The sequence below is a fragment of the Meleagris gallopavo genome, chromosome 2 (assembly GCF_000146605.3).
Source record: "Meleagris gallopavo isolate NT-WF06-2002-E0010 breed Aviagen turkey brand Nicholas breeding stock chromosome 2, Turkey_5.1, whole genome shotgun sequence".
Classification (NCBI taxonomy): Eukaryota; Metazoa; Chordata; class Aves; order Galliformes; family Phasianidae; genus Meleagris; species Meleagris gallopavo.
Window position 1 is genome coordinate 44,337,045 of NC_015012.2, and position 26,373 is coordinate 44,363,417.

The window sequence follows — 26,373 nt, forward strand, 5'->3', positions numbered from 1 at the left end:
ACAGGAAATGAAATCTGTGCCCATAAGACCAACATCTCTTACAATATAGCTGTGTATTTGCGATGCTATAATGGCAAATTTCCTCATGAAGTTTGAAAGAAATTTAAAAAAAAAAAATAAAAAAACAAGAAAGAGACCCTATATAGTCAATGAATAAAAAAATGTTATAACTATGAAATAAACAAGAGAGTTTGGCAAAGCAGATTATAATAACAAAAAGAGAATAGATAGAAAGCTTACCCGTATCCTGGCCTCGCTGCAAAACTCCAGAGGAAGGATCTCCAGAAGAAATCCTTTCCCCTGCTATTCAGCTCTTAAATGGGTCTAGGAGAGGTGGAGCCAGGCTCCACCCCTTCCGGCAGCACACGTGAATTGCCTTCACCTGTGCTCCTAGGGCTGACTCATTGCTCACCTCAGGTGATCAATCAGAGGTTCAGGCCATGATTCAGTAGTTCCCATACAGATCCCTAAAATTCAGTGCTGAATATACATGTGCATATTCACTAGGGGAAAAAAAAGTACTCCTGGCACTTTCTGAACTTTCCGAACTGTGAAGCAGTTTTGTCTCCTGCCATTGGAGGATTTTATGTTTTACTTCACATTTAAAACTTTTTCTTTGTTCTCAATTTTGTCATTTGTTTTCCATTGTACAAAAAGGGATTTTTTTTCTTCCAAAACACATTGTAAAAATAACTTCAGTAAGTCACTGCTGTTAACATGGCAATTATGTTGCCCCCTAGAAATATACTCACATTTTTCCATGGCTCCCCCCAAGAACTAGTGCCCATGGAGGAGATGGGTTGCATCCTATGAGTTGTCATTCTTTTCTCACATACACTATAATGAGAGACTGTAGTCAGGGTAGAAATACACAGACATGCCAGAGAGGCTACACACATCCCACCTAAGAGCCAGATTTTGGGGTGGAGACACAGTTAATCTGAATAGCACATCCACACGGTTGCTGGTCTAAGGAATCTTTTTGCAGACAGGAAGAATTTAGCTCCTGGGTTTCTGCTATCATATTGAACACGTGTCTTAAACAATGGTAGGGTGATCCATTGTCTTCTAGGCAGATCACATTGCTCACTGAGCCTCTAGAATGACCTGTATAATACATGCAAGACAGCTAAAGCTGACAATGTCTGGTCCCTTCCATTCACTGCCTCTTCAGAGTGAGGTGGGGCGTGACACCTTCTTGCCCATCCTAGACCAGGCCTTCATACTGCTGACAAGGTTTCTGAATCACCTTCAGCTCTGAAGGTAGACAGGGGACTGTTCTGGGCTGAAAATGCTGAAGCACTTTTACCCTTTCTCCAATTGTATTCTGGAGCCTTCATTCCTCCCATTTCTCAAGCACTTTTCAGTCATCTACAAATAACAGAAGCTGGCAAATAATATTAACATTTCCTTGTTTTAAATGATCTCCACATTCCTTCTCAGACTGCTACAGTGATTATGAAACTGGTTAAAAAAATAAAAATTCACGAAGGAAAAACATTAAAAGAAAAGGTTCCCCCAGGGCAGTGGGGCTGGTGGGCTGCTGGGAAGGCAGGGCTGAGCTCTGGACAATGCGATGCTGCAGTGGGTTTGCTCAGACCCAAGCTGTGCAAGCTCATGACTTCCAGTTCAGGGCTGCTCTCTGCCAGCCAACCTGAGGAGCTTACAGCTATCAGTAGAAGAGCATGTTTGTGTAAGAGGGATTTTCTGCCTGCAGCAGTCACTCCAATTTCAGGTCATACTCTAGATATCACCAATTTGATAGATAAACTATGAGATGTTCATTTAGTTTCACATTTCTCAATCACTGCTGACTTTTGCTAAGCATCTTATTGGCTTTTAACTATCACTCAGAAAATTAAGAATAGGCATGAAAGAAAGCCCTTCATTACTAACTGTTCAGAGTAGGCAAACATGAGTTTGAGATTACTACTAATGGTCTTGGTTTCCTCCAGAGGGATTGATGATATGGGCAGCTGATCAGAAAAGACAGGGAGAGTCAGGAATTCTTAAAATGACTGGTAAACTCACCACAGGAAAACCCCATGCATGGGAAACTATTGGCGCTAATAAGATAATTAGACTAGAGTAGTAGTAATTCAGCTGCATTAAACTTAACGTTAGCATCAATCATTTGTGGTATGAAGTTTTAAAACCCACTTCTAAATTTGCTCATGCTAAATCTGTTTTTTTTTTTTTTAATCTTATAAGGTTCTACAGCTCAATGGTTTTCCTTTGTTTGTTTAATTCTTCATTGTCCATGACAAGATATTGTTCAAACACCACATCTTCTTAAGTTCTTTACTATAAGGAGGGTATTGTTTGTCTCTGGCCAGGACCCAGCACTAGGTGGAGGTCATACAGATGAAAGGGAAGGTGAGGTGTCCCTCTTATCTACTTGCAGAGCCAGAGATCAAACGTTTCTGCTACAGGTCAACTTCAAACAACTGGATCAAATTAATGCTTCCCTCTGTAAACAGAGTTCTTGTCTCATCCTTGCTCATCTTCCCAAGACAGCTTAACATCCATGTCAGTATCCCAAATAACTTATCCTCAACCAAAAAGATGACAAGTAACAATGAGGGGAAGAAGGAATTGGGAGTCACCTAGGTCCAGTCAGGGTGAGATGATTTGGCTTGCAGAAATGGACAGAGTATATTTTAGAATGGAAAAAATCAGCATGTCTAGGACACAAGACCACAGATCTGGGGGGAGGCACCAATGGGCAGTGGGATGATCTGACCTGCAGAGCTAATGCTCTGAATAAGAAGTGACAGCTATGTAACAGAAGAGGAGTGCTACCACATTTGAGAAAGACCTTCAGTGGATAGAGCTTTTGCTGCAGTGTTGCTGGGTAAGAGGAGCAGCTCAGGGTGATGGATTCCCAGTCTCATCACTTCTGATCCAAAAAGGGCTGCCCTGATTAGCGCTCTCCCTCATCAGAACATCAGTTCTTCTGTTTGTCCAGATGGTCCAAGGGCAAAGGCTCACATATTCATCTTTTCCTCTCCAAAGTTATTCAAAGTCATCCAATAAACATCTCAAATGTATAAAGAAATAAATAAAAGCTCATTGAGCTGGATAGTGCAATTAAGCTGATCTGCTCTCTATCAAAATCAAAGAGTGCTTCCTTCCTGGAAACAACACACTTAGAAAAAATGAATTTATTTCATATTTACAGAAGAATACACCGCTTTTTCTGAATGTCCTTATACTTGGAAGAAGAACACGGATTTAATCCTTACTCTGGAGCAAACTTCAAAGTGGTGGCAAGTGAAGAAGAAATTCCCAGTATGAGATCACAGTCCTTTGCTCAACATCATCCTTTAGAGATCAAATATAAGAATTGGTGTTCTGGTGTTTTTTTTTCTTCCCACATTTACCATAGTGACTGAAGAAAAAAAGAAGGCATAAATGAGGAAAAAAAGAGTTGTAGTTCAAGTCACAGTACTGACATTCAATTGTTTGGGTTTTTTTGGTTGTGTATTGAAATGGTAAAATGTTGACACGATCCAAACCCACTGTAGGAAACAGTAGTCTATGTCATTAGCTTATTAAGAAATTTGCTGCCAGGCAAGCCAAGGTGTAAATTTTCCCTGTGTGCCTGTAGTGCATTGAAGATTCTAGTTTGTCACGTGCTAGGAATGGGGAAGCTGTGCCTATATGTCTTCAGTTATAAATTCATTCAGTGGAAGCTTTCACAAGCTATGGACAAGCTCACATTATCAAAAGCTCTTCTTCACAGCACACTTTAATTGAGGCAATGGATGGTTTTCTTGACCAGAGAACTGCAGGATATTCTTTGCAGTCTATCTCTTGTACACTATCATTTTCTGCCTCCAGAAGTATACAGATAAATTTAATGAGAAAAATATAGATTATCTCCCAGTGGTTTTTGGTGGGGTGGTGATTTGTTTAACAACCTGCTTTAGTGGTACTGGAAAGTTCACACTTCTATTTAGGAAAAATTACCTGCTCATAATATCAACCTGACTAGGGAATTTACTTGGATGCTCAAAACACATGTATAATTTATGGTGGTCAACAAGGTTGGAGAAGAATATCCTCAGGAAACCTCAATCAGGTAAAAGTTAGAAAATACATAGCATACCCTGAAAGTTGCTCTACATCCTCCACTGTCTCAGGTAAAGAGATTCCTTTTGTCTCTGGTAAAAGTAATACTAGGATCCCACAGACAGCTGCAAGAATACCTGCCATGGGCATGGAAGAAAAACAAAAACAATTCTTAAAAGTGTTACTTTTTTATATTCAGTGTTCATCAGATAAGGAAAACTTACTCAGACTAAGGTTTAAGGGATATTTTTTAAGTACAACAGGTATTTCTGATTAGTTCTACTCTTATTGAGTACCTTCATGTGAATTTAATGAGCATCTGTTACAAAAACAAAAACAAACAAAAAAAAAAGAGGAAAAAAAAAAAAAGAGGAATATGACTTCATTTGCAGCCTGAATTGCCCAAAATAAGAGATCTTAGAGGTCAAATCTTATATATCCTTCATCAGCATAAGTATTTCAACATTAGATAATGTCATCTCAGTACTTCTATATGCTTCTATTCTTAAATTAATAGGGTTTTTCAAAAGTATCTTTTGTCTTTCCATTTATGTTTCCAAGCTAAATTTGTCATTAGCATCAATTTCCCTTCTCACTTTATCCTGTACCTTTTCCTTTTTTTCCCAGCCACACATATCTCTTCTAAGTCTGGTTTAGTTCCAGCCTCCTTGTTGGAAAAAAAGATATATTTTTTTCTGCACATTTACTCTGCAGGGTTTATTTTTTCAAAATTAAACTGAGGAAAAGTTTTTTACAGGAAAAAGAAGTTATGGCTAATACAACATCCACAGTCATAACTGTGTATATCCAAATAAAAATTGTTAAAGGACGTCAATTGCTACTGTCCAGAGATTAAGTTTTCTCCTCTGCCATTACACGACTTAGCTGCAAGGTTCTTTAGTCTTGAAACACCTCACATATCTTCATCCTTCAATACAGATACCAAAGGGAGCCTGAGATCTTCCACAGGATGCTGTGAAACCATCCAGATCTCAACCATTTGCTGTTCAGCCTCTGGCACTAGGCATGATGGTTGAGAAGGGCTGGTTTGAGGGAAGATGAGGCCACACACTACACTAGTGCCCTAAGCGAAAAGCTCTGCTAGGAGAATATATCAACCAAAAGTCTATTTAAAATCAATTCTTACTGAAAATAATCAGAGGTAGCTCCAACCAAATGGCTGCTAATCGGAAAAGCAGAAATGGGGCTATGATCCCACCTAGGTCACACAAACTTGAGCACAGGGAAACACCAAAGTTTCTGCAAAAGAAAAGCAATGCCAGATATTTAACAGGTGCTAGCAAGCCGATGAGCCAATATAATTAACTCCAAAATTATCTCATCAGTATATGCAAGTTACCTTGAAGCATGGCTATTCAATTAGGAAACACTGGATGAAAATGAGTTGTACTAAAAATCAGTGAAATAGGGAATGGTGAAAAGCAGAGCAAAAAAATTTGCCTTACCTCAGTGTTGTCGGGTACAACTCAGAGTTCACAAGGTACACGATTTCAAAAGCGATTGTGATGCCCAGCCTTCCCAGTGTGGCCACTGTGGTTTTGAACCATGGAATATCTGTCCATTCAGAAAGAAACCCTGGTGAGGGGGACTTTACTGCATCAGCAGAATGCTGTCAGCAGCTCTTGCAGGAATTTCACCTTGATACATGCACTGATTGCAGCACAGCAAAGGATTTTTTCCCATTTAGGCTGAGGTGGGATCTACTGAGCAGTCTCTGGTTGCTATAGCTGCTTCTGGGTGCTCTGAGCTCACTAGTAGTCACTGGCAATGCTCCCATTCTTCCTCACGGACAGAAAAACTCCTGCCATGTGAAATCACTGACTGCTGAGCAGCAGCAGCTTACCAAGCTTGAAAAAGGGACTGGAGAATCAACTGCACAGCTGGGGATTAACAAGAAAAATGCATTTTGGAAAGCTGTTCCTACCCTTGGCCAAATCAGCCTCTAACATTTTGGTGATAAATCATGACTTTGTGTGACAGGTAGGAGGAGAATGCATCCTCACTGCCTGTCTGTCCAAGTTATTCCTTGTCAGGAATTAGGTGGGCCTCAGGTCTTACTCAGACATGCTATTTCCATTCTCATGCTCCTAAAAGCTCCAAGCCCTGTCAGGAAAAGCTGCAACACAGCAACGCTGAATCTTTACATGCCACACTGAAAGTCAAACTGCTGCAGATATCAGTCTATTTTGGCATTCATTGCTTTGCAGCATCATGAGATGCTGCTGTGGGGAAACAGAAATAACTTCCAACTAATTAAATCAGGAGAACATAACATTCTCCTTAGAGTAGGCTAACTACAATTCATAATTTTTTTATCCATTGCACATTGGATACACTCCTAACGCTGATGTTCTCAGGCATCCTCCTGCTCTGGCACTTGGCACTGTATCTGTCACAACCAGCCCCAAGCCACTCGAGATGTCTCTCTCTGCTCAGGCTCTGGCCAGTGCCTCTTAACAGGGAGCCAGGTACAAAGGGCGTGATGGCCACATCCACACCACAGGGCAAAGCCATCCCGACTCATGTGAAACCCCTCAGCAGTCTTCCAGCTCCATCTGGAATGCCAATAGCCTCTGATGGAGAGACACCTAGAACATAATGTGGAGCACCTCAATGTCCTTGGAGGAGGATGGTCTCCTGTGTGGACACACCATGACTGAGCAGACTGGGAGGATAGTAAAACAGTAACCCTGAACCTGGCATGAAGGGGAGCTCTGCTTCTGGACAGGGCTCTGGCAGAGACTGTATTTTCTCAGAACTCCAATAGGAGGAACAAGAAAACATTTCAGTTCTGTCAGAACCAGAAAACAGATACTTGCAGGTTTTTCCATTCCAAAACAATCAAACAAGACCCCCAACAAATTTCATCTTATGTTGTGAAACTGCCTTTGCCCTGAAAAGCTCTGTTTTTAAACACTTGCCAGAAAAGCAAAGGTTGGAAATAGTAAAACAAGCCCACATTCTCAGCCTGGTTCCCCTTCAGTCCAGTGGAGGAGTGTAGCTCCTCCCTGAGCCAGGGATCTTGACCTGTGTGACCATCCCAACATGACCAGGCTCTCACAAACTGCTGGTGCAGCTTCTCCCATCTGTGCAAACATTTTACTTGAAGCAGTACTGGGACCTCAGATGTCCTATCTGTGAGTACCTTAGCCCCCAGGACTGGGCCCTCTGTGCCCTAATGGCAGTGGTTCACAGCAGAGCACTGACCAACACCATGTTGGCTATACACAGGGGATCTCAGCAGCAGAAACCTGAGTCATGGTGGACAAAATCCTTCAGGAGAGCAGACCCAGCATTCAAAGACTTCAGTGGTCCTCAAACACGCAGTAATAAGTACTTTTGGAGAAATCACTTTGCAGGGAGCTTAACTGAGAGGGAGATGAGCAAGCAGTCCTATCTGGAGGATTTCATCTTGCACTCATTGCAAATCTGCCTGCTTATGTCAACACATCACACCCTTGAAATAGTTCCTCTTGGCTCTTCTGAAGCAAAACTATTGTCCCTTGATAAAGTCTGTGACTAAAACCTCTTGGTTAGCAGAAACTGCCGCTTGTTCTGACAGGAACATCTCTGGGAAAAATGAGCCTCTTTAATGCCTGTTTGGTTGCCAGTTCCTTGCTGTTCTGAGGCAAAGCACACTGATGTGGTAACACTCAGTACACAGCATCTCCAAATGTCCCCCTGTGGATATGCACTTGAAGATACAATGTAACAGCTACACAGGAGGGAAAACAATTTAAAGAAAACGAAGGAGTGCTGGGAAGCCTTCAAGTGACATCAGACCCTTTACATGCCCTTGAAATCAGACAAGAATTACTTAATTGAAACCCATACCATTCCTCTACCCTCTCAGCATTGCCCAGACTCCTGTTGTGTGCCACATCCCCTACTTCCTTGGACGAGGATGGAAGGGAGAGCATGAATGAGGGTGGACAGAGCACACAATAACCTAGCACCACTGAGCCACTGTAACAGTCTGATAGTACCAGGACAGCCCTGACACCAGAGGAAGATTTCAAGAGGTTAGGGCCATAATATTTTCCCAGACATAGTTTTATTTTGTAATGAGGGGACTCCAAACAGTGTCTTAGCTAAACCACTGATTTCTTCCATCAAGAGTCTTCCAAGTCAATGAATGCACTTTCCCTTCCTGTTTGTGTGTTCTTCCCTTGCATGTGCCTTCAAAATTGTACAGGGCCTTTATACACATTTTCCAAGATCACACCCATCTGTTGTTCACTGTTTATTAAAGATATAACTGTGACTGTGATTCTGTGACTTATCTCAGAACAGCCTATGAGCAAATAAATTGTGTTGTTTCATGACTCTTAGTTCCGCCTGTATCACTAGACACCTTTTACTTTTGTCTACACGCCCTTGTTTAAGAGGTGTCACAGAGAATAAATAATACCTAAATAAGCCAAGGTAGGGAAGAATTGGAAATTACCTTCTGGCAAGAAGGCAGTAATAAGGCATGCAATTCCTGCCACAATGTTGCCTATTGCGAAGGGAAGGCGCCGCCCAATGCGATCAATTGTGATTAAAATTAGGAGAGCAGCAGGCAACTCAACGGCTCCTGAGATGAAGAAATCCAGGTAGAGGTTTCCTCCAACAATTCCTAGGCGCATGACAAGCCCTTGGTAGATCAGGGCACTTGTGAACCTAAACACCAAAGACAAAATAGTGCTGTGAGGCAAACAAATGACTGCAAATGGCTGGAAATACCCCAGAAGTCAGCAGAGGGTTATTCTTGATAATGTCCCACCAGTGTAACAAGCAGCACTGATTGTGGCCACTTACCAGGCGTACATCAGGATGAGTGTGTTCCTCCTCATCCGAGGGGTCCTCACCAGGTCAAGAAAAGAGGGATTGGTGACCTCCACGCTGCTAACAGTGATCTGAGGAGAAAGGCAAGCAGCAGAATCAACTGTCAGGCATCTGACAGCACAGTATCTAAGTAAATGCAGTGCTCAGCAGTATTTCAGTTAAGTGAGCAAACACACTGACAGCCTAGTTTGCTGCTTCTAGCACTCCAGAGCAGTGTAGTTATTAGAAATAGCTTATAACTGAATTCAGCTGCTGAGTTTCCTTAGCAAAGACAGAGCAAAAATTGGAAAAAAAAAAATCTCAAATCTTGACTTGAGAGTGGAAAAATGATTTCCTCATAGCAAACTGAAAGAGATTGACTTGGAATTCCTTGAAAGACAACGAATAGCTTTGTCCACATGATGCTCATTCTGAGCAGAGAATGCCACAGGACAAGCAAAGCAATGAGTTGTGGGATGGCCACTGGTGACACAGATGGGCAGCAGAAAGTGTGAGAAAAAACAGATCTGTGAAGGGGCTGCAAAATGTAACTGGTCAAATTCAGAGGCACTTCAAGTACAAAGCACTATGCTGAGCAAGGCTTTTACCCTGAAACAACTAAAAATCCTGTGAAATATGGATTAATGATTCTCATGTGCCTCAGAGGTTAAGTCTACTCACACTTCCTCTAGCACAATTATAATGAGGCAGATGATGAAGTAATTAGCTAGAAGGTTTAACAATAACAGAAAAGGGCTGGTTGATTATATTATGATTATACTTTGGAGCTCACTGCCTTAGGGTTTTGTGGAGCCAGAACACTAGCTGGGCCAAAAAGGATTAAGCACAGCCACAGAGGCAGACTTGGCCACCAGTTTTTAAACATATCAAATCAGGAGGAGAACCTGGCCGGGGGTTTCCCAAGCCTGCCAGGGACCAGAGGTTGAGGAACATGTCAGGGGAAGGAATGGGTTACTCCTGCCCAAGACATTGCTCTTATTTTGTTCCCTAAGCATTCACTATTTACAGAGACATAACATTAAGAAACATGCTGGTGTCTGAGCCAACAGGCAGACCTTTGATTCTTATGTTCTTTTTGCAGGTGAGGAAGAGAACATACAGGAGGTTTTAAACAGAGACCAACCATGGATCTGCCTAAGGACTGGCAGCCATGGTTGGAACTTCCATCAGCTCACAGAAAAGCTGAGGAAACATGGACTTAAACTGCCGTACATTTTGAGGGGGACTTCAGGCAGCCTGGCTACTTTGGTTCCCAGAGAGGCAACCCTGGCCTGCAGGGAGATAGGATGAGACAGAGAAGTACGTAGAACCACCTGCATTCATGAAGAGGCAACAGGTAAAGGCCAAAGCACTGTCTGAACACCACCTCTACTAAGCCAGGGCTGTGCCCATGGCTGTTGTTCTGTGTTTGTTGTTCAAATCACAAAGCAGCACAGATGCTTCCAGTAAGATTTATAAGGCCGTATGTAAGCACAACTTTTCATAACTGAGAGTCACAAAACTTTCTAAGTAGAGAGATAAATGCCACAGTTGTTTGAACTTCCTTTCTGCTCCCTCTTGCTTTTCTTCTGCAGCCGTAGCCCTGAGCTTTCTTCAAAGCACTGCCACTTCTGCTGCATTCCAGAGCATTTTGTAGGGCAAGCTGAGGTTGCTGGGTTCCTGCACTGCTCTTGGACTTACTCATAGTATGGTTACAAAGCTGACATGACAAATTTATAAGAGCAGGCTGCCAGCCATCAGCTGTGCCTTTGTGCAAATATGGTTTTAGTCCTCCAAAGGACAGAAGATAAATCCAGCATGGCTGCTACCATACATTTTAATGTTTCAATAAAGTCATAATAAACCCAAGCATAACTAAGCGTTCTGTATAGATGAAGAAATAAAATACTGAAGAGTCAAGAATTTGTCAGGAAGAAAATTCTCTTCTTCTCCCTTGAAGTCATGGAGAGCTTTGCTATTCACATCAGTGCAGCCAGGAATTCAAAGACAAGAGGCCATGTTTCTAAAGATACACAATGTGAAGACTCTGCAGGAAGTTTTATAATCAACTTCCATGACATGTTTATGTCCCATCGAATTACATCTCAGTTTTTCAATAACAAGTTTCAATGGCTACTCATAGCAGAGACATAAGTCTGCACATACTTAACTCTGTGCAGGACAACATGTGTGCACATGTATAACACACATGTAAGCTAATATATATACTGAAAATGCCTGTGTGTAAAGGGAGAGAGCATTTTGATCCATGACTCTCTCAAGAAGCAATTCTTACTCAACTAGTCATGGCTCATTCTCCTTTTGGATAGAGATCAAGCATGAAACAATTAGCATGAAAAATAAATAGTAAGATAATTACAAGCAACTGGGAAAAAAGATTTATAATATACAACAAAGTTAATGAGTTCTGTACAGAGCTGAACTGTGCCAGTGTCATACTCAAAGAGCAAAGAAATGTTTATCTGTTTTTACACAAAGGTCATCTGTGTTCTCTGTGTGCCAGTAAAAACAAGGCTTATGTATCCAGAGCCATACAAGGGATGCAGGCAATGAAACTGTTATAAAGGGACAGGAAAATCTTAGCCAAAATACGATGAAAGATAATGCTTCTCACCCCCATGTCTCCACACCTGCACTTCTCTACCTGAAATTCTGGAGTTGCAATGTGAATGAGAACTCTGATGTGAGTTAATGTGAGAAATGCACTCACTCCTCTGCTAACGTGCTTCCTGGAGATACTGTCTCTCCTCTGGGCACAGCGCCAAAGAGGACACATTGCATATTGAAATAGTCTCAGGAACAGATTCAGCTTGAAGCTGGGTTAATTTGCTGCAGCTATGAGTGCCTCAGGATCATGAGGTGGAACACTTCTGAAAGAAATTAAATGCCTTATAGCAAAAAGTAGGAAAGACATCTGCATTCTGATACGATGCTTTGAATATGCTGATGTCCAGAGAGGAGGGGAAGGGGGAAGAGGGTGCAGGAGCTGCATGCAGGGGGAGAGCTGCAGCAGCAATGCTTTTCCCACCATTGGCCATGCTCAGCACTGGGTGATGCTGAACAGTACAGATAAACCTCACTGGGCTATCTGCCCCAGCCAAGCACAATGAGCAGAGTTACCCATTTCTTTCTCATTAGTTAGCCTTTTCAGTTTTACTCATCTCTCACTGATTTCAACCTGCCCTTCTGTCGTACCAAAGGCTAGTTCAGCACAGCTCATTCTGCTTTGTAGGACAGTTCAAGGTGATTTCCTGATCTTGGCTGGTATTACATTCATGCTTTGGCTTTCACTGGTGACTTGGCTCACTAATTGCTGGCCTAAGCTATTAACTCTCCTCAAATCTCCCTCAATCACATTGTTTCACTAACATACAACAGTTTTATTCTGTATATTCCCTTTCTTGGCCACAGAAGTTAAGTATAACTTTTTCCCTAAAAAACTTCCCCCCCAATCATTACCCCTTTCCTGTTCCCCTGAACAATGTAACATACGAAAACTTAATTACAGCAACATTATGGTACTGAAATTGCTTATAAATACAGCATCTGGCTATGGAAATGTGTGCTTCAGCACACTAATCCCTGATAGTATGTCTAGTTTTGACTTTAGAAAATCATTAGTCTAGAGACATATCTTATGAGGCACAGCATAGGTTAGGGCCCAGCTTCTCTACAGAGCCTGCTGTGTGAAGATTAATTTCCTGAGCTGTCATTAACATACACTTAATGAAGTGGAAATACAATGGAATATAAGTATAAACTATCTAGCGTTTCTATAATACTTCCATATTTGCAGACTTCTTGTATGCTTCTTGCAAAGTCTGTAGTTATGGCAGGAATGCTCTTGAATTAGCAGAACAGCTTCAGCTGAGTGACTGATTTATGGAGCACATTTCTTAGCAAATAAAATCCTGTGCATTTGAAAGAGCTGTCTGGTGTTTAAGGAAGAAAGTATCAAACTTGCTTGGGGTCCATCCAGAACAATATTCTAGGATTTTTGTGAAGCGTTACCACTTTTTTTTTTAAAAAAAAAAAAAGAACTCAGATAAATCTCAGTTCCTCCCTTTCTAAAGGAAAGCAACGGGAAATAACTTTGTGAGATACCAACCACAAAGCACACATTGTGATGACCTTTCCTGAGAGGATAGGACAAACTAGTCCTCTCTAAACACTACCATCCTAACGTCTTTGTTCTTAGTTTCAGGAAAACTCTAGTTTAAAAGTCACACATGATAATTTTCCAGGCATGTAAGAATGAATGCATAGGCATGTACATAGGCATTACGGATACTACTATATGCTCATAGACGGGCATTTTCTGTAAGTAGTTTCCTTTCAATAAGAAAATTTCTGAATTAGTGTATAGCTAGTGTTTAGGTTAGTAATCTGCAGGTTTTTAAAGTAGGCATGTTTCAAATGAGAGACTTCATTCATTGTTTTTCAAACTTTTTTCCAGCCCTTGTCTTTCCAGCCAGTTGCACTTTCCAACACTCCTGCACTTAACAACCTAAGTATGGTGACTAAAATCTTGTTCTGGTCGGATGCTTTGAGTGCTGCCCACATTGAGCCACTTTTTTTAATCTTAGAAAAAAAGCTAGCTCAGACAGATGACAGTACCTCAGAGTAATGTGGCGAGAGATATTTTCCATTATGTTTTGCAATGTCGTGCATGATTTTTAATGCCTTCTCTCCCTTTTTGCGTGTCAAAAGCCAACGTGGAGATTCAGGAACAACCCTGTAAAAACAGAGAAGTCATTAACAGGGGGTTTTGCCTGTTAAAATCTTAAGTAAAGTCCTTTGACTTTTGCCTGCTTTTATACCCTTTTATACACTGATTTTTCAATCTTTAGAAGAGAAAACGCCTCAGCCTCCCTCACAGTATGTCATCCTTGAGGGGAAGAAGGGAGGAAAAAGACCATGTCAATGCTTAGCAAAGTTCAAAAGTAAGAAATCTAACTAACTTATCTGCACATTGTACATCAAGTACAAAAACCAACAAGCCAACAGGTTGTCGGTAGAACAGCAAGGTACTACTGAATGTCAACATTAACCATGTGTATTTTCAAGAACCGGCAGACCAGCAAGCTTCTAGCTTAAATAAAATATATACATATTTTATAAACTGTGTCCAAAGCAAGACCATAGATTAGTGTTTCAGTTTCTGCTTACTTGCAGTTAAGATTAATCAGTCTAAAAGTGCCTTGTCAATGACAGAAAACTTTTGAAGAAACAGTAAAACATGCAAGAGAAGGATATACGGTTTAGTATGTACATGTGAGTACATATACATACATGCAAGATCTCCTTCCTAATTTACATCTTGCACACTAGAGATTTTGAGCCACTGCGGTGGTCTCAAGGTGTTCTAATAGCAATAGCAATAAGAGCAACGATTGCAATGTTACCAGTAGTAGAGTAGGAAAAGGAAGTTGGGCAGTGAAATGGCCAGCTGGATCCCTTGCCAGGTGGGAACCAAGTAGGCAATTCCAGGGAGAATCATAATTCCCAGGGTGAAGAATATCTGTATCACAATCCCAACGATCCGCTGATCAGAACCAACAATCTCTGTCACTGAACAGATAGAAAGCCAAAATAAACAAAACAGAAACAAACCCAGCTCAAAAGAAAAATGTCAGCAGTTGGCCATAAGGAAGGATGGTACTGCATCAGTTCAAGTCAGTCTGTCTAGCCAGCATCTTGCCTTTAGCTGTATAAGCTGTCACCAGGTTTGTCCAAACATGAGTGATACCACCCCATTAATTTATCCACCATTCTTCAACCAGAGGTCTCTGACTGCACATTTACTAACAAATGAAACAGGGACAGACCAGGGTCTTGAGACTGCATCACAATTAGTAGCAGTTGTTTGCATTCTCCCTCACATAATTTTGGCTCATGCTCCAGATCAGAGGATCATTCAGGCAGGGGCCAGTCAATACGGACAAAACTTCCACGGGGAAGAGAGTCTGCCATGCTGATTGCTCTGAGGGCTAAGATATGGTCTGCAGTTTGCTTTATTTATTAGAGCAAACATAGCCTTTTTTTAATCCCTTGCTGGACTTTTTTATTTTGTGAATGTATCTGTTTATGAAACATGTGCAAGTCCATATGTCAGACAATATTCCTGTCAACAGGAAAAGCTGCATTGCTTCTGAATTTCCTGTGACCTGCTACACACAGATAGTGTGGTGACACATATGAAAGGAGAATCAGAACAGTTCTGAAGGATGTCACTCTTTCTAGGCTGCCCTTACGCATTATTTCTTCCTTGCTCTTCTCCATGAGATCTCACAAGGTCAAGTAGGCATATATGCTGTTGCTCATACCCATCTCATATCTGTACTCAATATTGAAACAAGTTTGCACTGGCAATCATTCTCAGAGGCTATTTCTGTACCAATAAGTGAGCAGACATTGTCAGGTAAGGAAACTATTCTGTTGAGCTTCTATAAGGGTTCCTGGCATGTTTTGCAAGCAGACCAATGGCTGTTTTCCCACATATACAGTTCCAACATGAGCCCAGAGCAAGGATCATACCAAGTTACAATTTGCATGCATCCACCTTGTCACTGAGGATAAATGCATTAAATAAGATGGACTTGGGTTATTTGTCATCCCCTTTGTTCAAGGAAAATTATCAAGAGCAGACATAACCAGACTCCTTGTCCTCCATTCCTCATTCCCTCACTTTTCTGAGCCAGAAAAAGAAAAATAGAAGATAACAGTTCTCACCAATCACATAGCATGTCATCCAAGTTCCCTTGCCAAAGACACCTTGGAGAAAACGGAAGATCAAAAATAGAGTAAAGTTTGGTGCAAATGCCACTATGATACCACATATCCCAACTCCAAGGCAGGAGAGCAGGTAGATGAGAATTCTGCCATATCTGTTGAAAAAAGAAAAAAATCATGATAGTCAATAGAGTGTACCATCTCATTTGAATGTTAAATTCAAAGGTGCTTTTTGAGACATGCCTTGTTCCAAAGCTTTGTTCTCAAGTCTGCCTAGCTTATTCATGAGTCTCATTTTCCAGCAAACAAAGTGTCATTATTAATGGGTGTGCTGAAGGAAAGCCACAATTCCAGAAGAAAAAAGGGAAAAGAAGAGAAAGAAAAACACAGTAAAACCTCCCTATAGTTTTAATAGCAATCACGTCCTTGGAACACAACAAGAATTTCCATTTCTCTCTTTTCTGGTGTTGTTACTGCTGTGGTTTTAAAAAGAAACTGAAAGCTGATACAGTTTATATTACCAGAAAGGATTAGTACATTTGTTCATTTTGTTCAAAAGATTTCTTGAGAAGAATTGCTATGGGACAATAATCAGGATAGGAAGTTATTTTCATTTCAGTCAGTTCTTCTCAGTCTGAGTTCTTCTTTTTCAAAAAGAAAAGTCTAGTGCTTTGGGTAAAGCATATTCCTCCAGTGGCTCCATCAAGGCATAGCAATCATAGTTGTTCTGTAGTTACATTATGAGTAATACATGGGTACTCCTGGACATAATGTAATAATTAGCTGCAATATCTCTCATTATACAGTCTTAAGGTACTAGTATTACAACTGCACAACCAAACACTGAGCAAAGATATCCTAAGTTGCCAGTGCCATGACATGTCTTCCTCTTTCCTATAGTTAGTACTATAACCCTTGCAAAGACCAGGTTTTCCTTAAAAGTACTCGTTTGCTAGGTTTCTGAGTTTACATTCTGTAATTTCTGAGGTTAATTCTGTAAGTGTTTCTGCTTGCTGTCCACTTCACTGACAGTGTATATTTCTTCATAAAATACTTTATTTCTGCCTTTATTTTTCTTTGATAACTGATAATAGTGAACAGGGGTGCTCGTAGACAAAGCACAGGTTGCCTGTCAATCAGTAACTACCAACACAAAGCAGAAGCCAGGCTCCTTCTTCCACTTTAAGAAGGAAATAGGTAGCAATAACGGGAGCTCCCTGCTCTATAGTGGGCTGCTGCCCAAGCCCGATTGTCAGCCACATCTTTTCTCTGACATTCATCCAGCCCTAGCACAGTTAAAGACAGTACAGAGTTATGATCTTGATGGTCCACATGTGAGTCCAGCATGTGAACAGTTATCCTACTGTGCCCACTCCTTCTCAAGTAGCTGCTTTCCTCAATGGTTCCCTTACATATTTTCCAGTAATCACTAGCCCAGAAAGCTCTTATGAATACATCCTTTTCATTCTGTGTCCTTACCTTCTGTGTCCTACCCTTCCTGGGTCCAGATGTGTACAGAAAACATTGGAAATGAATGTTCTGGTTTTAAAGTCCAAGTATGATCGGGAAGTATCACTGCCTGAAGATTCCACCCCAAAAAAGAAGTCAAGGTTTGGTTAATCCAGACTGAAGTTGTTTACCCGAAGTTCACTAAACTTCCAAAGTGGTCATGTGTGTTTATTGCAGGTCACTACAACTTATTTCATCTCCAAACAAATAGAAGGACAGCAGTGCTAACACTTTACCTGTCTGCTGCATAGCCAAGGGTGAAGGCACCAGCCAGAAAGCCCAGGTTGAGGATAGCCTGTGAGAGATCCAACATCCAGGCACGGCCACACACAAGGTTGTACTGTGGGAACAAGAGAGAAGTGTAAACACCCTAGATAGATTAACATCATCCCCAGAGCATAGCAGTACAGAAACAACATAAGCAGGAAGGAGAAGGGTGAGAAGATGAGGAAGAAGCTCACTGGAACTGGAGTTTTACTTACATGCAGGAATCAGTTGGTTTTGATGGTGCATCACTTGTTATATACATTCACACACATATATATTTATATAGTCATAAGTATTATCCTTTTTCTTTTGTCTATCTTAATAAACAGTTTTATCTCAATTCATGAGTCTACTTCTTTTCCCCCCCCCAGTTTTCTCTCACATCTCACAGGGAAGAGTGGGAGTGAGCAAAGGGCTGTGTAGTGTGTTCAGCCACTTGCTGGGTTAAACCACAACACCTGGTCAGCAGGTCCTCTGGCAAGGTTCCTCTGGCCAGCTGAGCCTTCATTTCATGCATAGGCTAGAGCTGAATGCTGCTGCTCAGCTGAGCTTTTGTACAATGCAGCAATTGCTCTCACAGGACCTCGAAGCAGAAAGCCAGCTTCAGCCTGCATCTGTGCTCCAGCTCTCAACATGACTTCACATGAGCCTTCACACCACTTTATTCTCCTTCCAGCAAATACCTGTGGAGTCAGTCTGAATACGTCATTCTCCAAGAAAGGCAGAGAAGTTCTCACATTGCTCTGCCAGCAGTCCCCAGGAATAACAGATAGGTTGACTTCATGGCTTGGAGAGTCAATAGTCTCTCCTGTGAGGGGTTAAGAATACTTACCACCTCACAAACAGCTCAGCTCCTTGTGATTCAGACCTTGGAAGGAAATATGAGGCTGATAGATTAGCAGAGAGGAGTTCATATAGGATGAGATTTAAGAGCCCCTCACAGAATTGCCTGAGTTAGAGATCAAAAAGTCCTCTGATACTTATTTCTTCAGAAGATGGTCATGAGAGTGGATTCCACTTATAAGCCAGAACAGCCAAAGCGAGAATAGGGAAAATAGGGAACATGAGAATAGCGAATAAAGTAAGAGCATTACTGCCTTGCCAGAAACACCCATAAAATCAGTGTGAGAAAAAATTAAAAGATACACATAATAACAAAACTGTTAAAGCAATGTCAGAATGAAATTATGCTTACACAGATACCAAAATCCATTAAGGAAATAGTTCTCCCTTGAATTCAGTCATTGATTTCAGTGACCAAGCCCAAGATTTCAACACTTAAAAGCTGTATTGGTATTACTGTTGTTCCCTAGCTGACATACCAGTTCTCCCAGGAAGGGGCGAATAATTGATCTCAAATCTGTTTACAATTGTACAACTACTGACACGCATGGAGCTCTGTGAAGAGCTGCTCTCTGAAAGCAAACATGACCTCCTTGTTGACATTTGGTACCAAAATCCCCACCCTTTACAGTAAGATTGTCTCACCCCAATGTAGCAAGCTGGCTGTCTGAATCAGTCATTAGGGCACTGCCAGAGCTGATTCAACCCATTCCAGGGGAGGTGTCCATAGTTAAGAGCCAGGGTACTGTCCTTTGGGGCTGCCTGCCTCCTGCCCTTGACCATGCACAGGTAGCTCAGCAAGGTGTCTGAGATGACAATGTGCTAGTGAGGTGACGCCCTCACTCCTGTTTCAGCCATCTCCTTCCTGAAGTGCCCCCACCACAACCCTCGATACATTACGGAACTGCCATCCTATGAAGGCCATGCCGCCCTTCAAAGCGCAGAGAGAAATTTCCAAAGATGCAAAAGTAACTTAAGAGCACCACAGCCAGGGAAGAGTGAGCTCTGACATGCCAGCTGTGAACTAGCCACCAAGCACCATCACCTTGGCCAAAGTCAAAAACCTGTGAGGCCCGTGGCAGCGATGGGCCCTTGGATGGCCATGTGGAGGAGCACCATGCCTTACCCAGGCCCTGGTTCTGGAAACATATATTTTTGATATATGCTTTTTGCAAATAATATATATTTAATCTTTAATTAATTTGATCTCTCTTTGCTATAAACAGGCAGTGTGAATAAGCAGTTAAAAAAGAGAGTGGGAGAACGCGTGCCAGAAACATTCAGAGAAAAATGTATTTACTGGAGAACAGTCTTTCATCTCAACATCACTCTCAGATGACATAGAACACAGATGAAACTAGCTCTGCTAACAATATAGTGAAATATTTTAAATGTTCTTGTAAACAGGAAAACACAGAACTTCTAGAAAACTATGTGTTCTTTCTGAAGAGATTAGTGAAGACACCTGAATTAGTCCATGCTCTGTTATTTTTATGTATTTACATAACTTCTGGTACAGATAAGCGCTCTTGAACCTTTTCTTTTTGCTTGACCTAGCAGCTAGTAATTAAGTGATTACCCTGTAAACGTCTTTTCATCTGCAAACTATCTTTAAGGGAGAATTTAACAGTTACAAGAGAATTGCATGCCCTCTGGAAATCTTTTTGCTTAAGCAGTCTTCAGACAGTCTTAGTTCTACCTAATAGTTATTCCCCTATTTTTGTCACTGGAAAAGTATTCGCATCTATATACCCAGGATTTCAGTGTCTTCATTTAGCCAGTAGTACTCTTGTATGACACCTCCTTGCTAAAACGTCTCCACCTGTCTAGCAGCCTCCAAAAAATAGGAGAGGAGTGGTGCCTCCTTTCTGCTCCAGAACAGGACACGTGCCCCTCCAGCACAGGCTGATGTTTGTGCCATCCCCACATAGACTATGCCCATGCACAGGCAGATAGGGTCCACACTGTGAGGAATCTGCCAATCAGGAGCAATTGCACGAATATATCTGGCGACATCAAGGAATCCTTGTAATGAAATCAGGGGAGAACCCATTCATTGACAGTACATGTTCTTTCCATAGCAAACCAAAAAAAACTTAACTACCCTCTCCTGCGATCTAGCTTGCTTTTGAAAATTGGTAATGTTACAAGTTTAGGACCCCCAGGGAAGAAGAGCTATAGCTCACACCAGTAGAAAATAATCTGAAGAAGAGACATGAGAGTGATGGCTCATCGCTGAGTGCCATATAAACCTCAACAAACTAGGATCCAGGTGGAGTTTCCTTTCAGAAGTGCTACTCCATGGCTGCACCAGCATGCTTTATCTGCTGCAAAATTTGGGACAATATCCTAGAGAAACTTTTGGAAAGCATCAGAGTGAGCAGGACTGTGTCCAGTCTTCCTTTGGCATTTGAGGGTGAGACAGGCAATAGGAACTATCTTCTTCAGGATATCCCCCTCTACAGTATCCTTAGAGAGGAGAAATCAGTCCCTCCTACCCTGAAGGCCTAGCAGTACAGGCAGGTGGACAGTCCAGCTAAGAACATCCCAGTGATAGATGTCTTCCCAGACACTAGAAGCTTGAACATTCACATGAAATCCCAAGGCAGAATTGCCTCTTGGTGCAACTGAAGGAGCAATACTGGTACACTTCTTTGCTGATCTCCAAAGTAGCATCAAACTACCTCAGCTAGATCATTTTGTGATAAGGAAGAGGTTTTGCACTTGATCTCTGTAGTTCATCAGAGAATAAATTCTTACAAAAGGAATGGGAACTGGCTAAGATGAGAACAGAATAAGTGTTCGTACTTGACTTAGAATCACAAAACAATTTGTGGCGACCTCTTATTTCCTCGTAGGTTTGGCAAGAGACAAGTTTTTTCCATTTCAGCTGGACATGAAGGCTAACAGCAGACTTGTAATTCCTTGTACTTGAGAGATGTAGCAATTGGACAGATCAATACGATAGGAAAGGCGTTACAATAGAGGTGCAATGACAGAAGGACCAGCACAATAGAAAATTGCTATAAAGGAGGGAAGCAGATTGCTCACCTGTATCAGAAGATTCCAGGTTTGGAAGGGAAAGCTTCACCTAGAAGGGATCTCCAGAAAAAGCACCTTCCCCAGGAGCAATCAGCCCTTAAATGAGGTCTAAGAGAGGTGCAGCCAGGCTTCACCCCTTATGGTCACACAGCTGAATTGCCTTCACCTATTCTCCCAGGGCTGACCGGGTCCTTTCCCCAGGTGTTCAATCAGTGGTTCAGGCTGTGACTCAGCAGCTCCCATACAAAGAGGCTTTATGCACCAAGTCCCAAAATGTTTCAGCATAGCTCCTCCTGCAGAGATGCATTGCTTTAAATGATAACATTTCATTAAAATCTCCTCAAAGCATTGCAGTTTTGTGTAGGAGTTTGGAAGTATTTTTTTACCTGTCACAATAAAGTTCCATTGTGGAGTTTCACCCATCATTTGATGAAAGAGACCTACAGTAACCCATCAGCTCAGTTTCGACAGCATGGTTAAAGCCTATACACATGTGTTAAGTGGCATCCATACAAATGGCCAAACAGCAACAAAGAGTTTAAGACAATGCCTACTGCAAAAGGAAAATTGGAGTTGTTTGTTTGTTTTTGGGCAGTTCTTCTCTCATCTCTTACATCCTCTGGACAGTTAAAGTGCTATCTTCAACGCATATTTAATACAATGAAAGCCCCTGCAAACACATACAGAGGAAGGGATAAATAATCTTTTTGTAAAAGATTCTGAAAGAGTTCTACAGGACACAGTCATTTTCCATGTCTTATTTCAAGCTGAGCACTTAACAGGACAAATGGAGCCAGCCTTTACTCTGCTCCCAGAGAAACATATAATATCTTAAGAAACATCTGTCCAAAAAACAGTATGACAAACCAAGGCCCAAACCCTCAACCGGTACCAGCTAACTCAACTGAGTCAACAGAAACAGCCTCATTGATGTAACTGCAAGGAACAGCTCCAGCTCCTCTCACACAGGGAAAGTGGAGAGTTTTGTAGGAAATTTAGCTATTACTTCTCTCTGAGCTCACGTCTGCCTTTTTCCACCTTCCCTTCGCTGCTTAATATTAATCCCATAGTGATGGTGGAAATAAGACAATGTACTCTTGTGCCAGCAACAGTGATCACACTAGATCAGTGCTTCAATGGTGATGTTTCTTGTTTCAGAGAAGAAGAGCAAAAAGACCAGCTGTGCTATCTCCAGCCAAAACTGGACTGTTGCATTATTCCCTGAGCTAAGAGACTGCAGAAACTGAAACAAACATTACTGTCCTACTTGCAGGTTCTGCAAATGTTGGCTGACTTATTTTCTGAGGCAAGCAGAGGAGTAAGAAGATTTATTCACAGCAGGTGCAACAGGATACATCTGAATTATTATTTGTCCACCTCAGACCTCACACTTTGACTATAAGTTGCTGCCAGGTCCTCAAATGACATCATCTGTGTCACAGAGACTTGCTGCAGGCAAGACAGATTGGAATCAGTCCCTTCTGCTGAACTTTTGCCAACCCCTGGCTGCTAATAAGCCCAAAATATACCAGCTGTGACGTAGCTGCTTATCTGAGCAGCCAGACTTTCCTCATGCTTTCATGCACCTTGACAGGCAACCCAAGCTACAGGTGTGACTGTAATTCATGAGCATGCCTGAAGGAGTCATTATCACCAAAAATGCCTGAGTAAAATATTTAGTACTTTGCAAACCATTACCCTTTCATCACAGGTATTCATCATAGGTAGCAGCTGTAAGACAAACGCCAGTCACTCCAAACATCCTCCTTCTTTACTTTTTACTGCCGAGCATAGCATATCTATATCTCTGGCTAGCCTGGTCACCAGACCTGGCTGTGTCTCCTCCCAGCTTTTTGTGTACCCTCAGCTCCTCGCTGGCAGGGGAGCACAAGAAACAAGAGCCTTTGGCTCTGTGTAACTCTCCTCAGCAACAACTAAAACATTGGTGTGTTATTATCACTATTTTCATCAGAAATCCAAAACACAGCATCATACCAACCTCTACAAAGAAAATTATGATTATCCCAGCCAAAACCACGACATGATGCACACAGTTATGCCTCTCATTTTTACATGGAATTGCAGAAGACTTCATCAAGTTGAATAGGAGAAGATTATACTTGGCTCAGACATCTACTCGGACCCATCATCAAAGATGCTACCACATTAGAGGGATCTCAGCCAAGTTTCACACATTGTGAGGCCTTTGCTGGTATCTCAAAACCTTTAAATCATCCCAGGTGCATTTTGCTTAAGTCTACTTCACCACAGTGCCAGTGGATGACTCCACCATGACCTGGGTGGATCACCTCTCAGGGCCTGTGGACATCAGACGATTTTTAAAGAAACCCTTAGCACTGCTCTCTCACCTGTCACTAGGCCATACTGACAGGCTTTGCTAAGCACTGCTCCTATGATGATTTCTGAATAGATTTTGCTCTTCCCAAATGTGGAAGGACAAAAGCCATGCTCTGTTCCCCAGCAGACATGGGAGCAAATACAAGTTGCCAGAATTCTTAAGGTAGTTGAAAGAAACAAAAAAACTTCTGCACATACATGGACAAAATGATGCATTTAATAGCAGACGCATGGGAAAAGGAGAAGGTGTTTATTGATTTGCTTAAGCCGATTAGAGATCTACTTAAATTCAGTCATTATTTGTTAGCACCTCAGATGAGTAAAAGGAGACTAAATTAAAACTGGGATTTAAATCATCTCAAATCAAGATCCTTTAATAGCTGATCTCAAAGCAGCCGAACCAGGATGTGCATGTCACAGGTTTCCTTACTACGTGAAGAAACTGAGCCTCATGGCTGTGAGTTGTCCGGCAAATGTTGCAAAACTATGAAGAGCCCAAGCACTGAAGTGTCCCACCACCCTGGAGCTGCGGTGACACTGCTAGTGTGACCTGATGTCCCTGTGCAAGGACAGGCATTTCTACACTCAGCTACTCACAAGCCCTTTCTTTCTGCTTTTCTCAATTTGTTCTCTTGGCACATTGGGAGTGCTTCCCCAAACACCTCACATCCCTCCTGCTCTACACAACCCTGGCAGGTGCCCCAGGACAAAGGCAGAAAAGTGCAGCTGTGCACAGGGTTTGCCAGTGAACATTCAACCTTTCGCTCCCATTTACGGCGGCAGCACAAAGATTGGTTTCATTTTCTCTAAGCCATGCCGAGTGTTTCAATGCACCCAGAAAATCAAAAGGGTTAAGGCCATAAACAGCCTCTGAACACAGTCCTGTTGGCACAACTCACATGCCACAGCAAAGCTGAAGGGAGAAAAATGGAAAACTAAAGGAATCTCCTTTTTTTTTTTCCTTAAGCTACCAGTTAGCTGATTAGCACGGCTTCCTAGGTAGAAGACACTACACTTGTCCTGACCCCAGCAGCATGCCTCATATCAGCAGCACAGCCTCCCTGCCACAGCCCAACAGTGTTCATCTTCCTGTCACCATAACCATCAGCCAAGTCCAGATTTGGACACCAGCTCCCACCTGTCACTTGCAGCCTAAAACCAGTGTTCAGGGGACAAAACTTTGCTCTGAAGACCATGAGAACTGTGAGCAGCAGTGTCTCAGCTGGATGGGGAGAGTGGCAAGTTGAGAGGTTGGGGTGGACACCACTTTTTGCCTCATGTTTGCTCAAGGCTTCACCTGCTATACCCTACTCTGCAATTCAGGGGCACAGCTCCAGCACAGTCAAAGTTGGTGAGTCAGGCAGGAGCTACAGTCAGCAGCTATGTTGCCATGTTTTGCACTGCACCTTGATTATTTCCTGCTCAGCTTCCCAAAGCACACTAGTAATTTTTCATCACTGCATTGGTCACACAGTTGGAGAGGTCTACTGTAAACTTACTTCACTATTACAGACTGCACAGAAGATTTTCTAGGACAGCACTGCACGTGGCTTTTCACAGCTCACAAATGTCACCACACCTACAAGTGCTTACCAGCAGTGGTAACAGGAACTTGGTGGCACTCTGACATTTCAAGAGAAGCTGAATGATAGCTTTGAGCATGGATGTGTTGCTTTTTTCTTTAGTATACACAACAGTCTCAGCTGATTCCCATTGGATCTCAGAAGGGAGCCAGCTGCCAGTTTTCACTGCTATCTGAAAACCTCAGTATTCATCACTGCAGACATGGACAACACATGCTGCTGGTCCAACCTGGTCACCAGCAGCCCTAGCCACAAGGGCATCACTTTGTTTTAACGTCAAATCCCTCCAGCAAAAGAGCAATGAGAGCAGTAAGAGGAGGCATCCAGCTCAGCTCACCTTTCCCTGGAAGTCTGACACTGACAACTGTTCTCACTCTTTGTCCTGATCTGTTCATGGGACCAAAGCCAACCCAGTAAGGAAAATCAGCGCCTGAAGAAACGACTCATCCTTGGGTCCTCCTACTGCAACCCCACACCGAGAGGGAAGCGCTGAGGCGGGGACAGAGCGTTTCCTTACCTCGCTGACAATGGAGGCGTGGGGCTGTTGGTACACCCAGGAGTCCTGGCAGGTGGCAAGTGGTGGGCTGCCCACTCTGTCATCGAGGCGGAGGGTGAGGGGGCTGGCACAGCCGGCTGCCGCATCCCAGGTCACATCCAGCCGTTCGCAGCGCCCACCGGAGGAGCCATTCACCAGCAGCAAGGGCAACACTGTGAAGTTTCGCTCCTCTTCCAGCGTCCAGCCGCACTTTTCACTTAAATCAGCCGCCCCAGGTATCCGACACCAATAGCTGTCCGGCACCTGCCCAAGGAAAACCACGCTGGCAAACAGGAATGAAAAAGTTATGCCTGTCTGGCAAAGGAGGAAAAAGACCCTTTTCTGAAATCTTCCAAATTCCCCGGCTTCCTTCAACACCTCATCGAACGAGGGCATGGTGCGAGGCAGCTTGCCCTCTCAGTGTGCCCACAGGGCTTCCGCTTTGCAGCAGCTCTGTGCTCATGTCCCACGGGTGCCCCCGTGCATGATCCTCCGGCGACATGCAGTGTGCCAGGCTGCAGGCAGACCGGGGCACAGAGATTTAAAGAGCACGAAAATATTGTCGGAGAGGAGGGGCGAGCC

General features: G+C 42.6%; 1 protein-coding gene across 1 annotated transcript; it reads right to left on the minus strand.

Annotated features, from left to right (window-relative positions):
- Window positions 1–357: 357 nt before the first annotated feature.
- On the minus strand, window positions 358–26,324 carry LOC100548689 (solute carrier family 22 member 3). Its single transcript, XM_003204079.4, has 11 exons — window positions 25,774–26,324; window positions 17,400–17,503; window positions 15,655–15,809; window positions 14,328–14,493; window positions 13,540–13,657; window positions 8,896–8,993; window positions 8,543–8,757; window positions 5,541–5,649; window positions 5,222–5,334; window positions 4,112–4,211; window positions 358–3,391 (listed from the first exon to the last, which is right to left on the minus strand). Exons 1-11 carry the CDS (start codon window positions 26,185–26,187, stop codon window positions 3,334–3,336), a joined length of 1,650 nt encoding a protein of 549 aa, XP_003204127.2. The 5' UTR covers window positions 26,188–26,324; the 3' UTR covers window positions 358–3,333.
- Window positions 26,325–26,373: the final 49 nt, after the last annotated feature.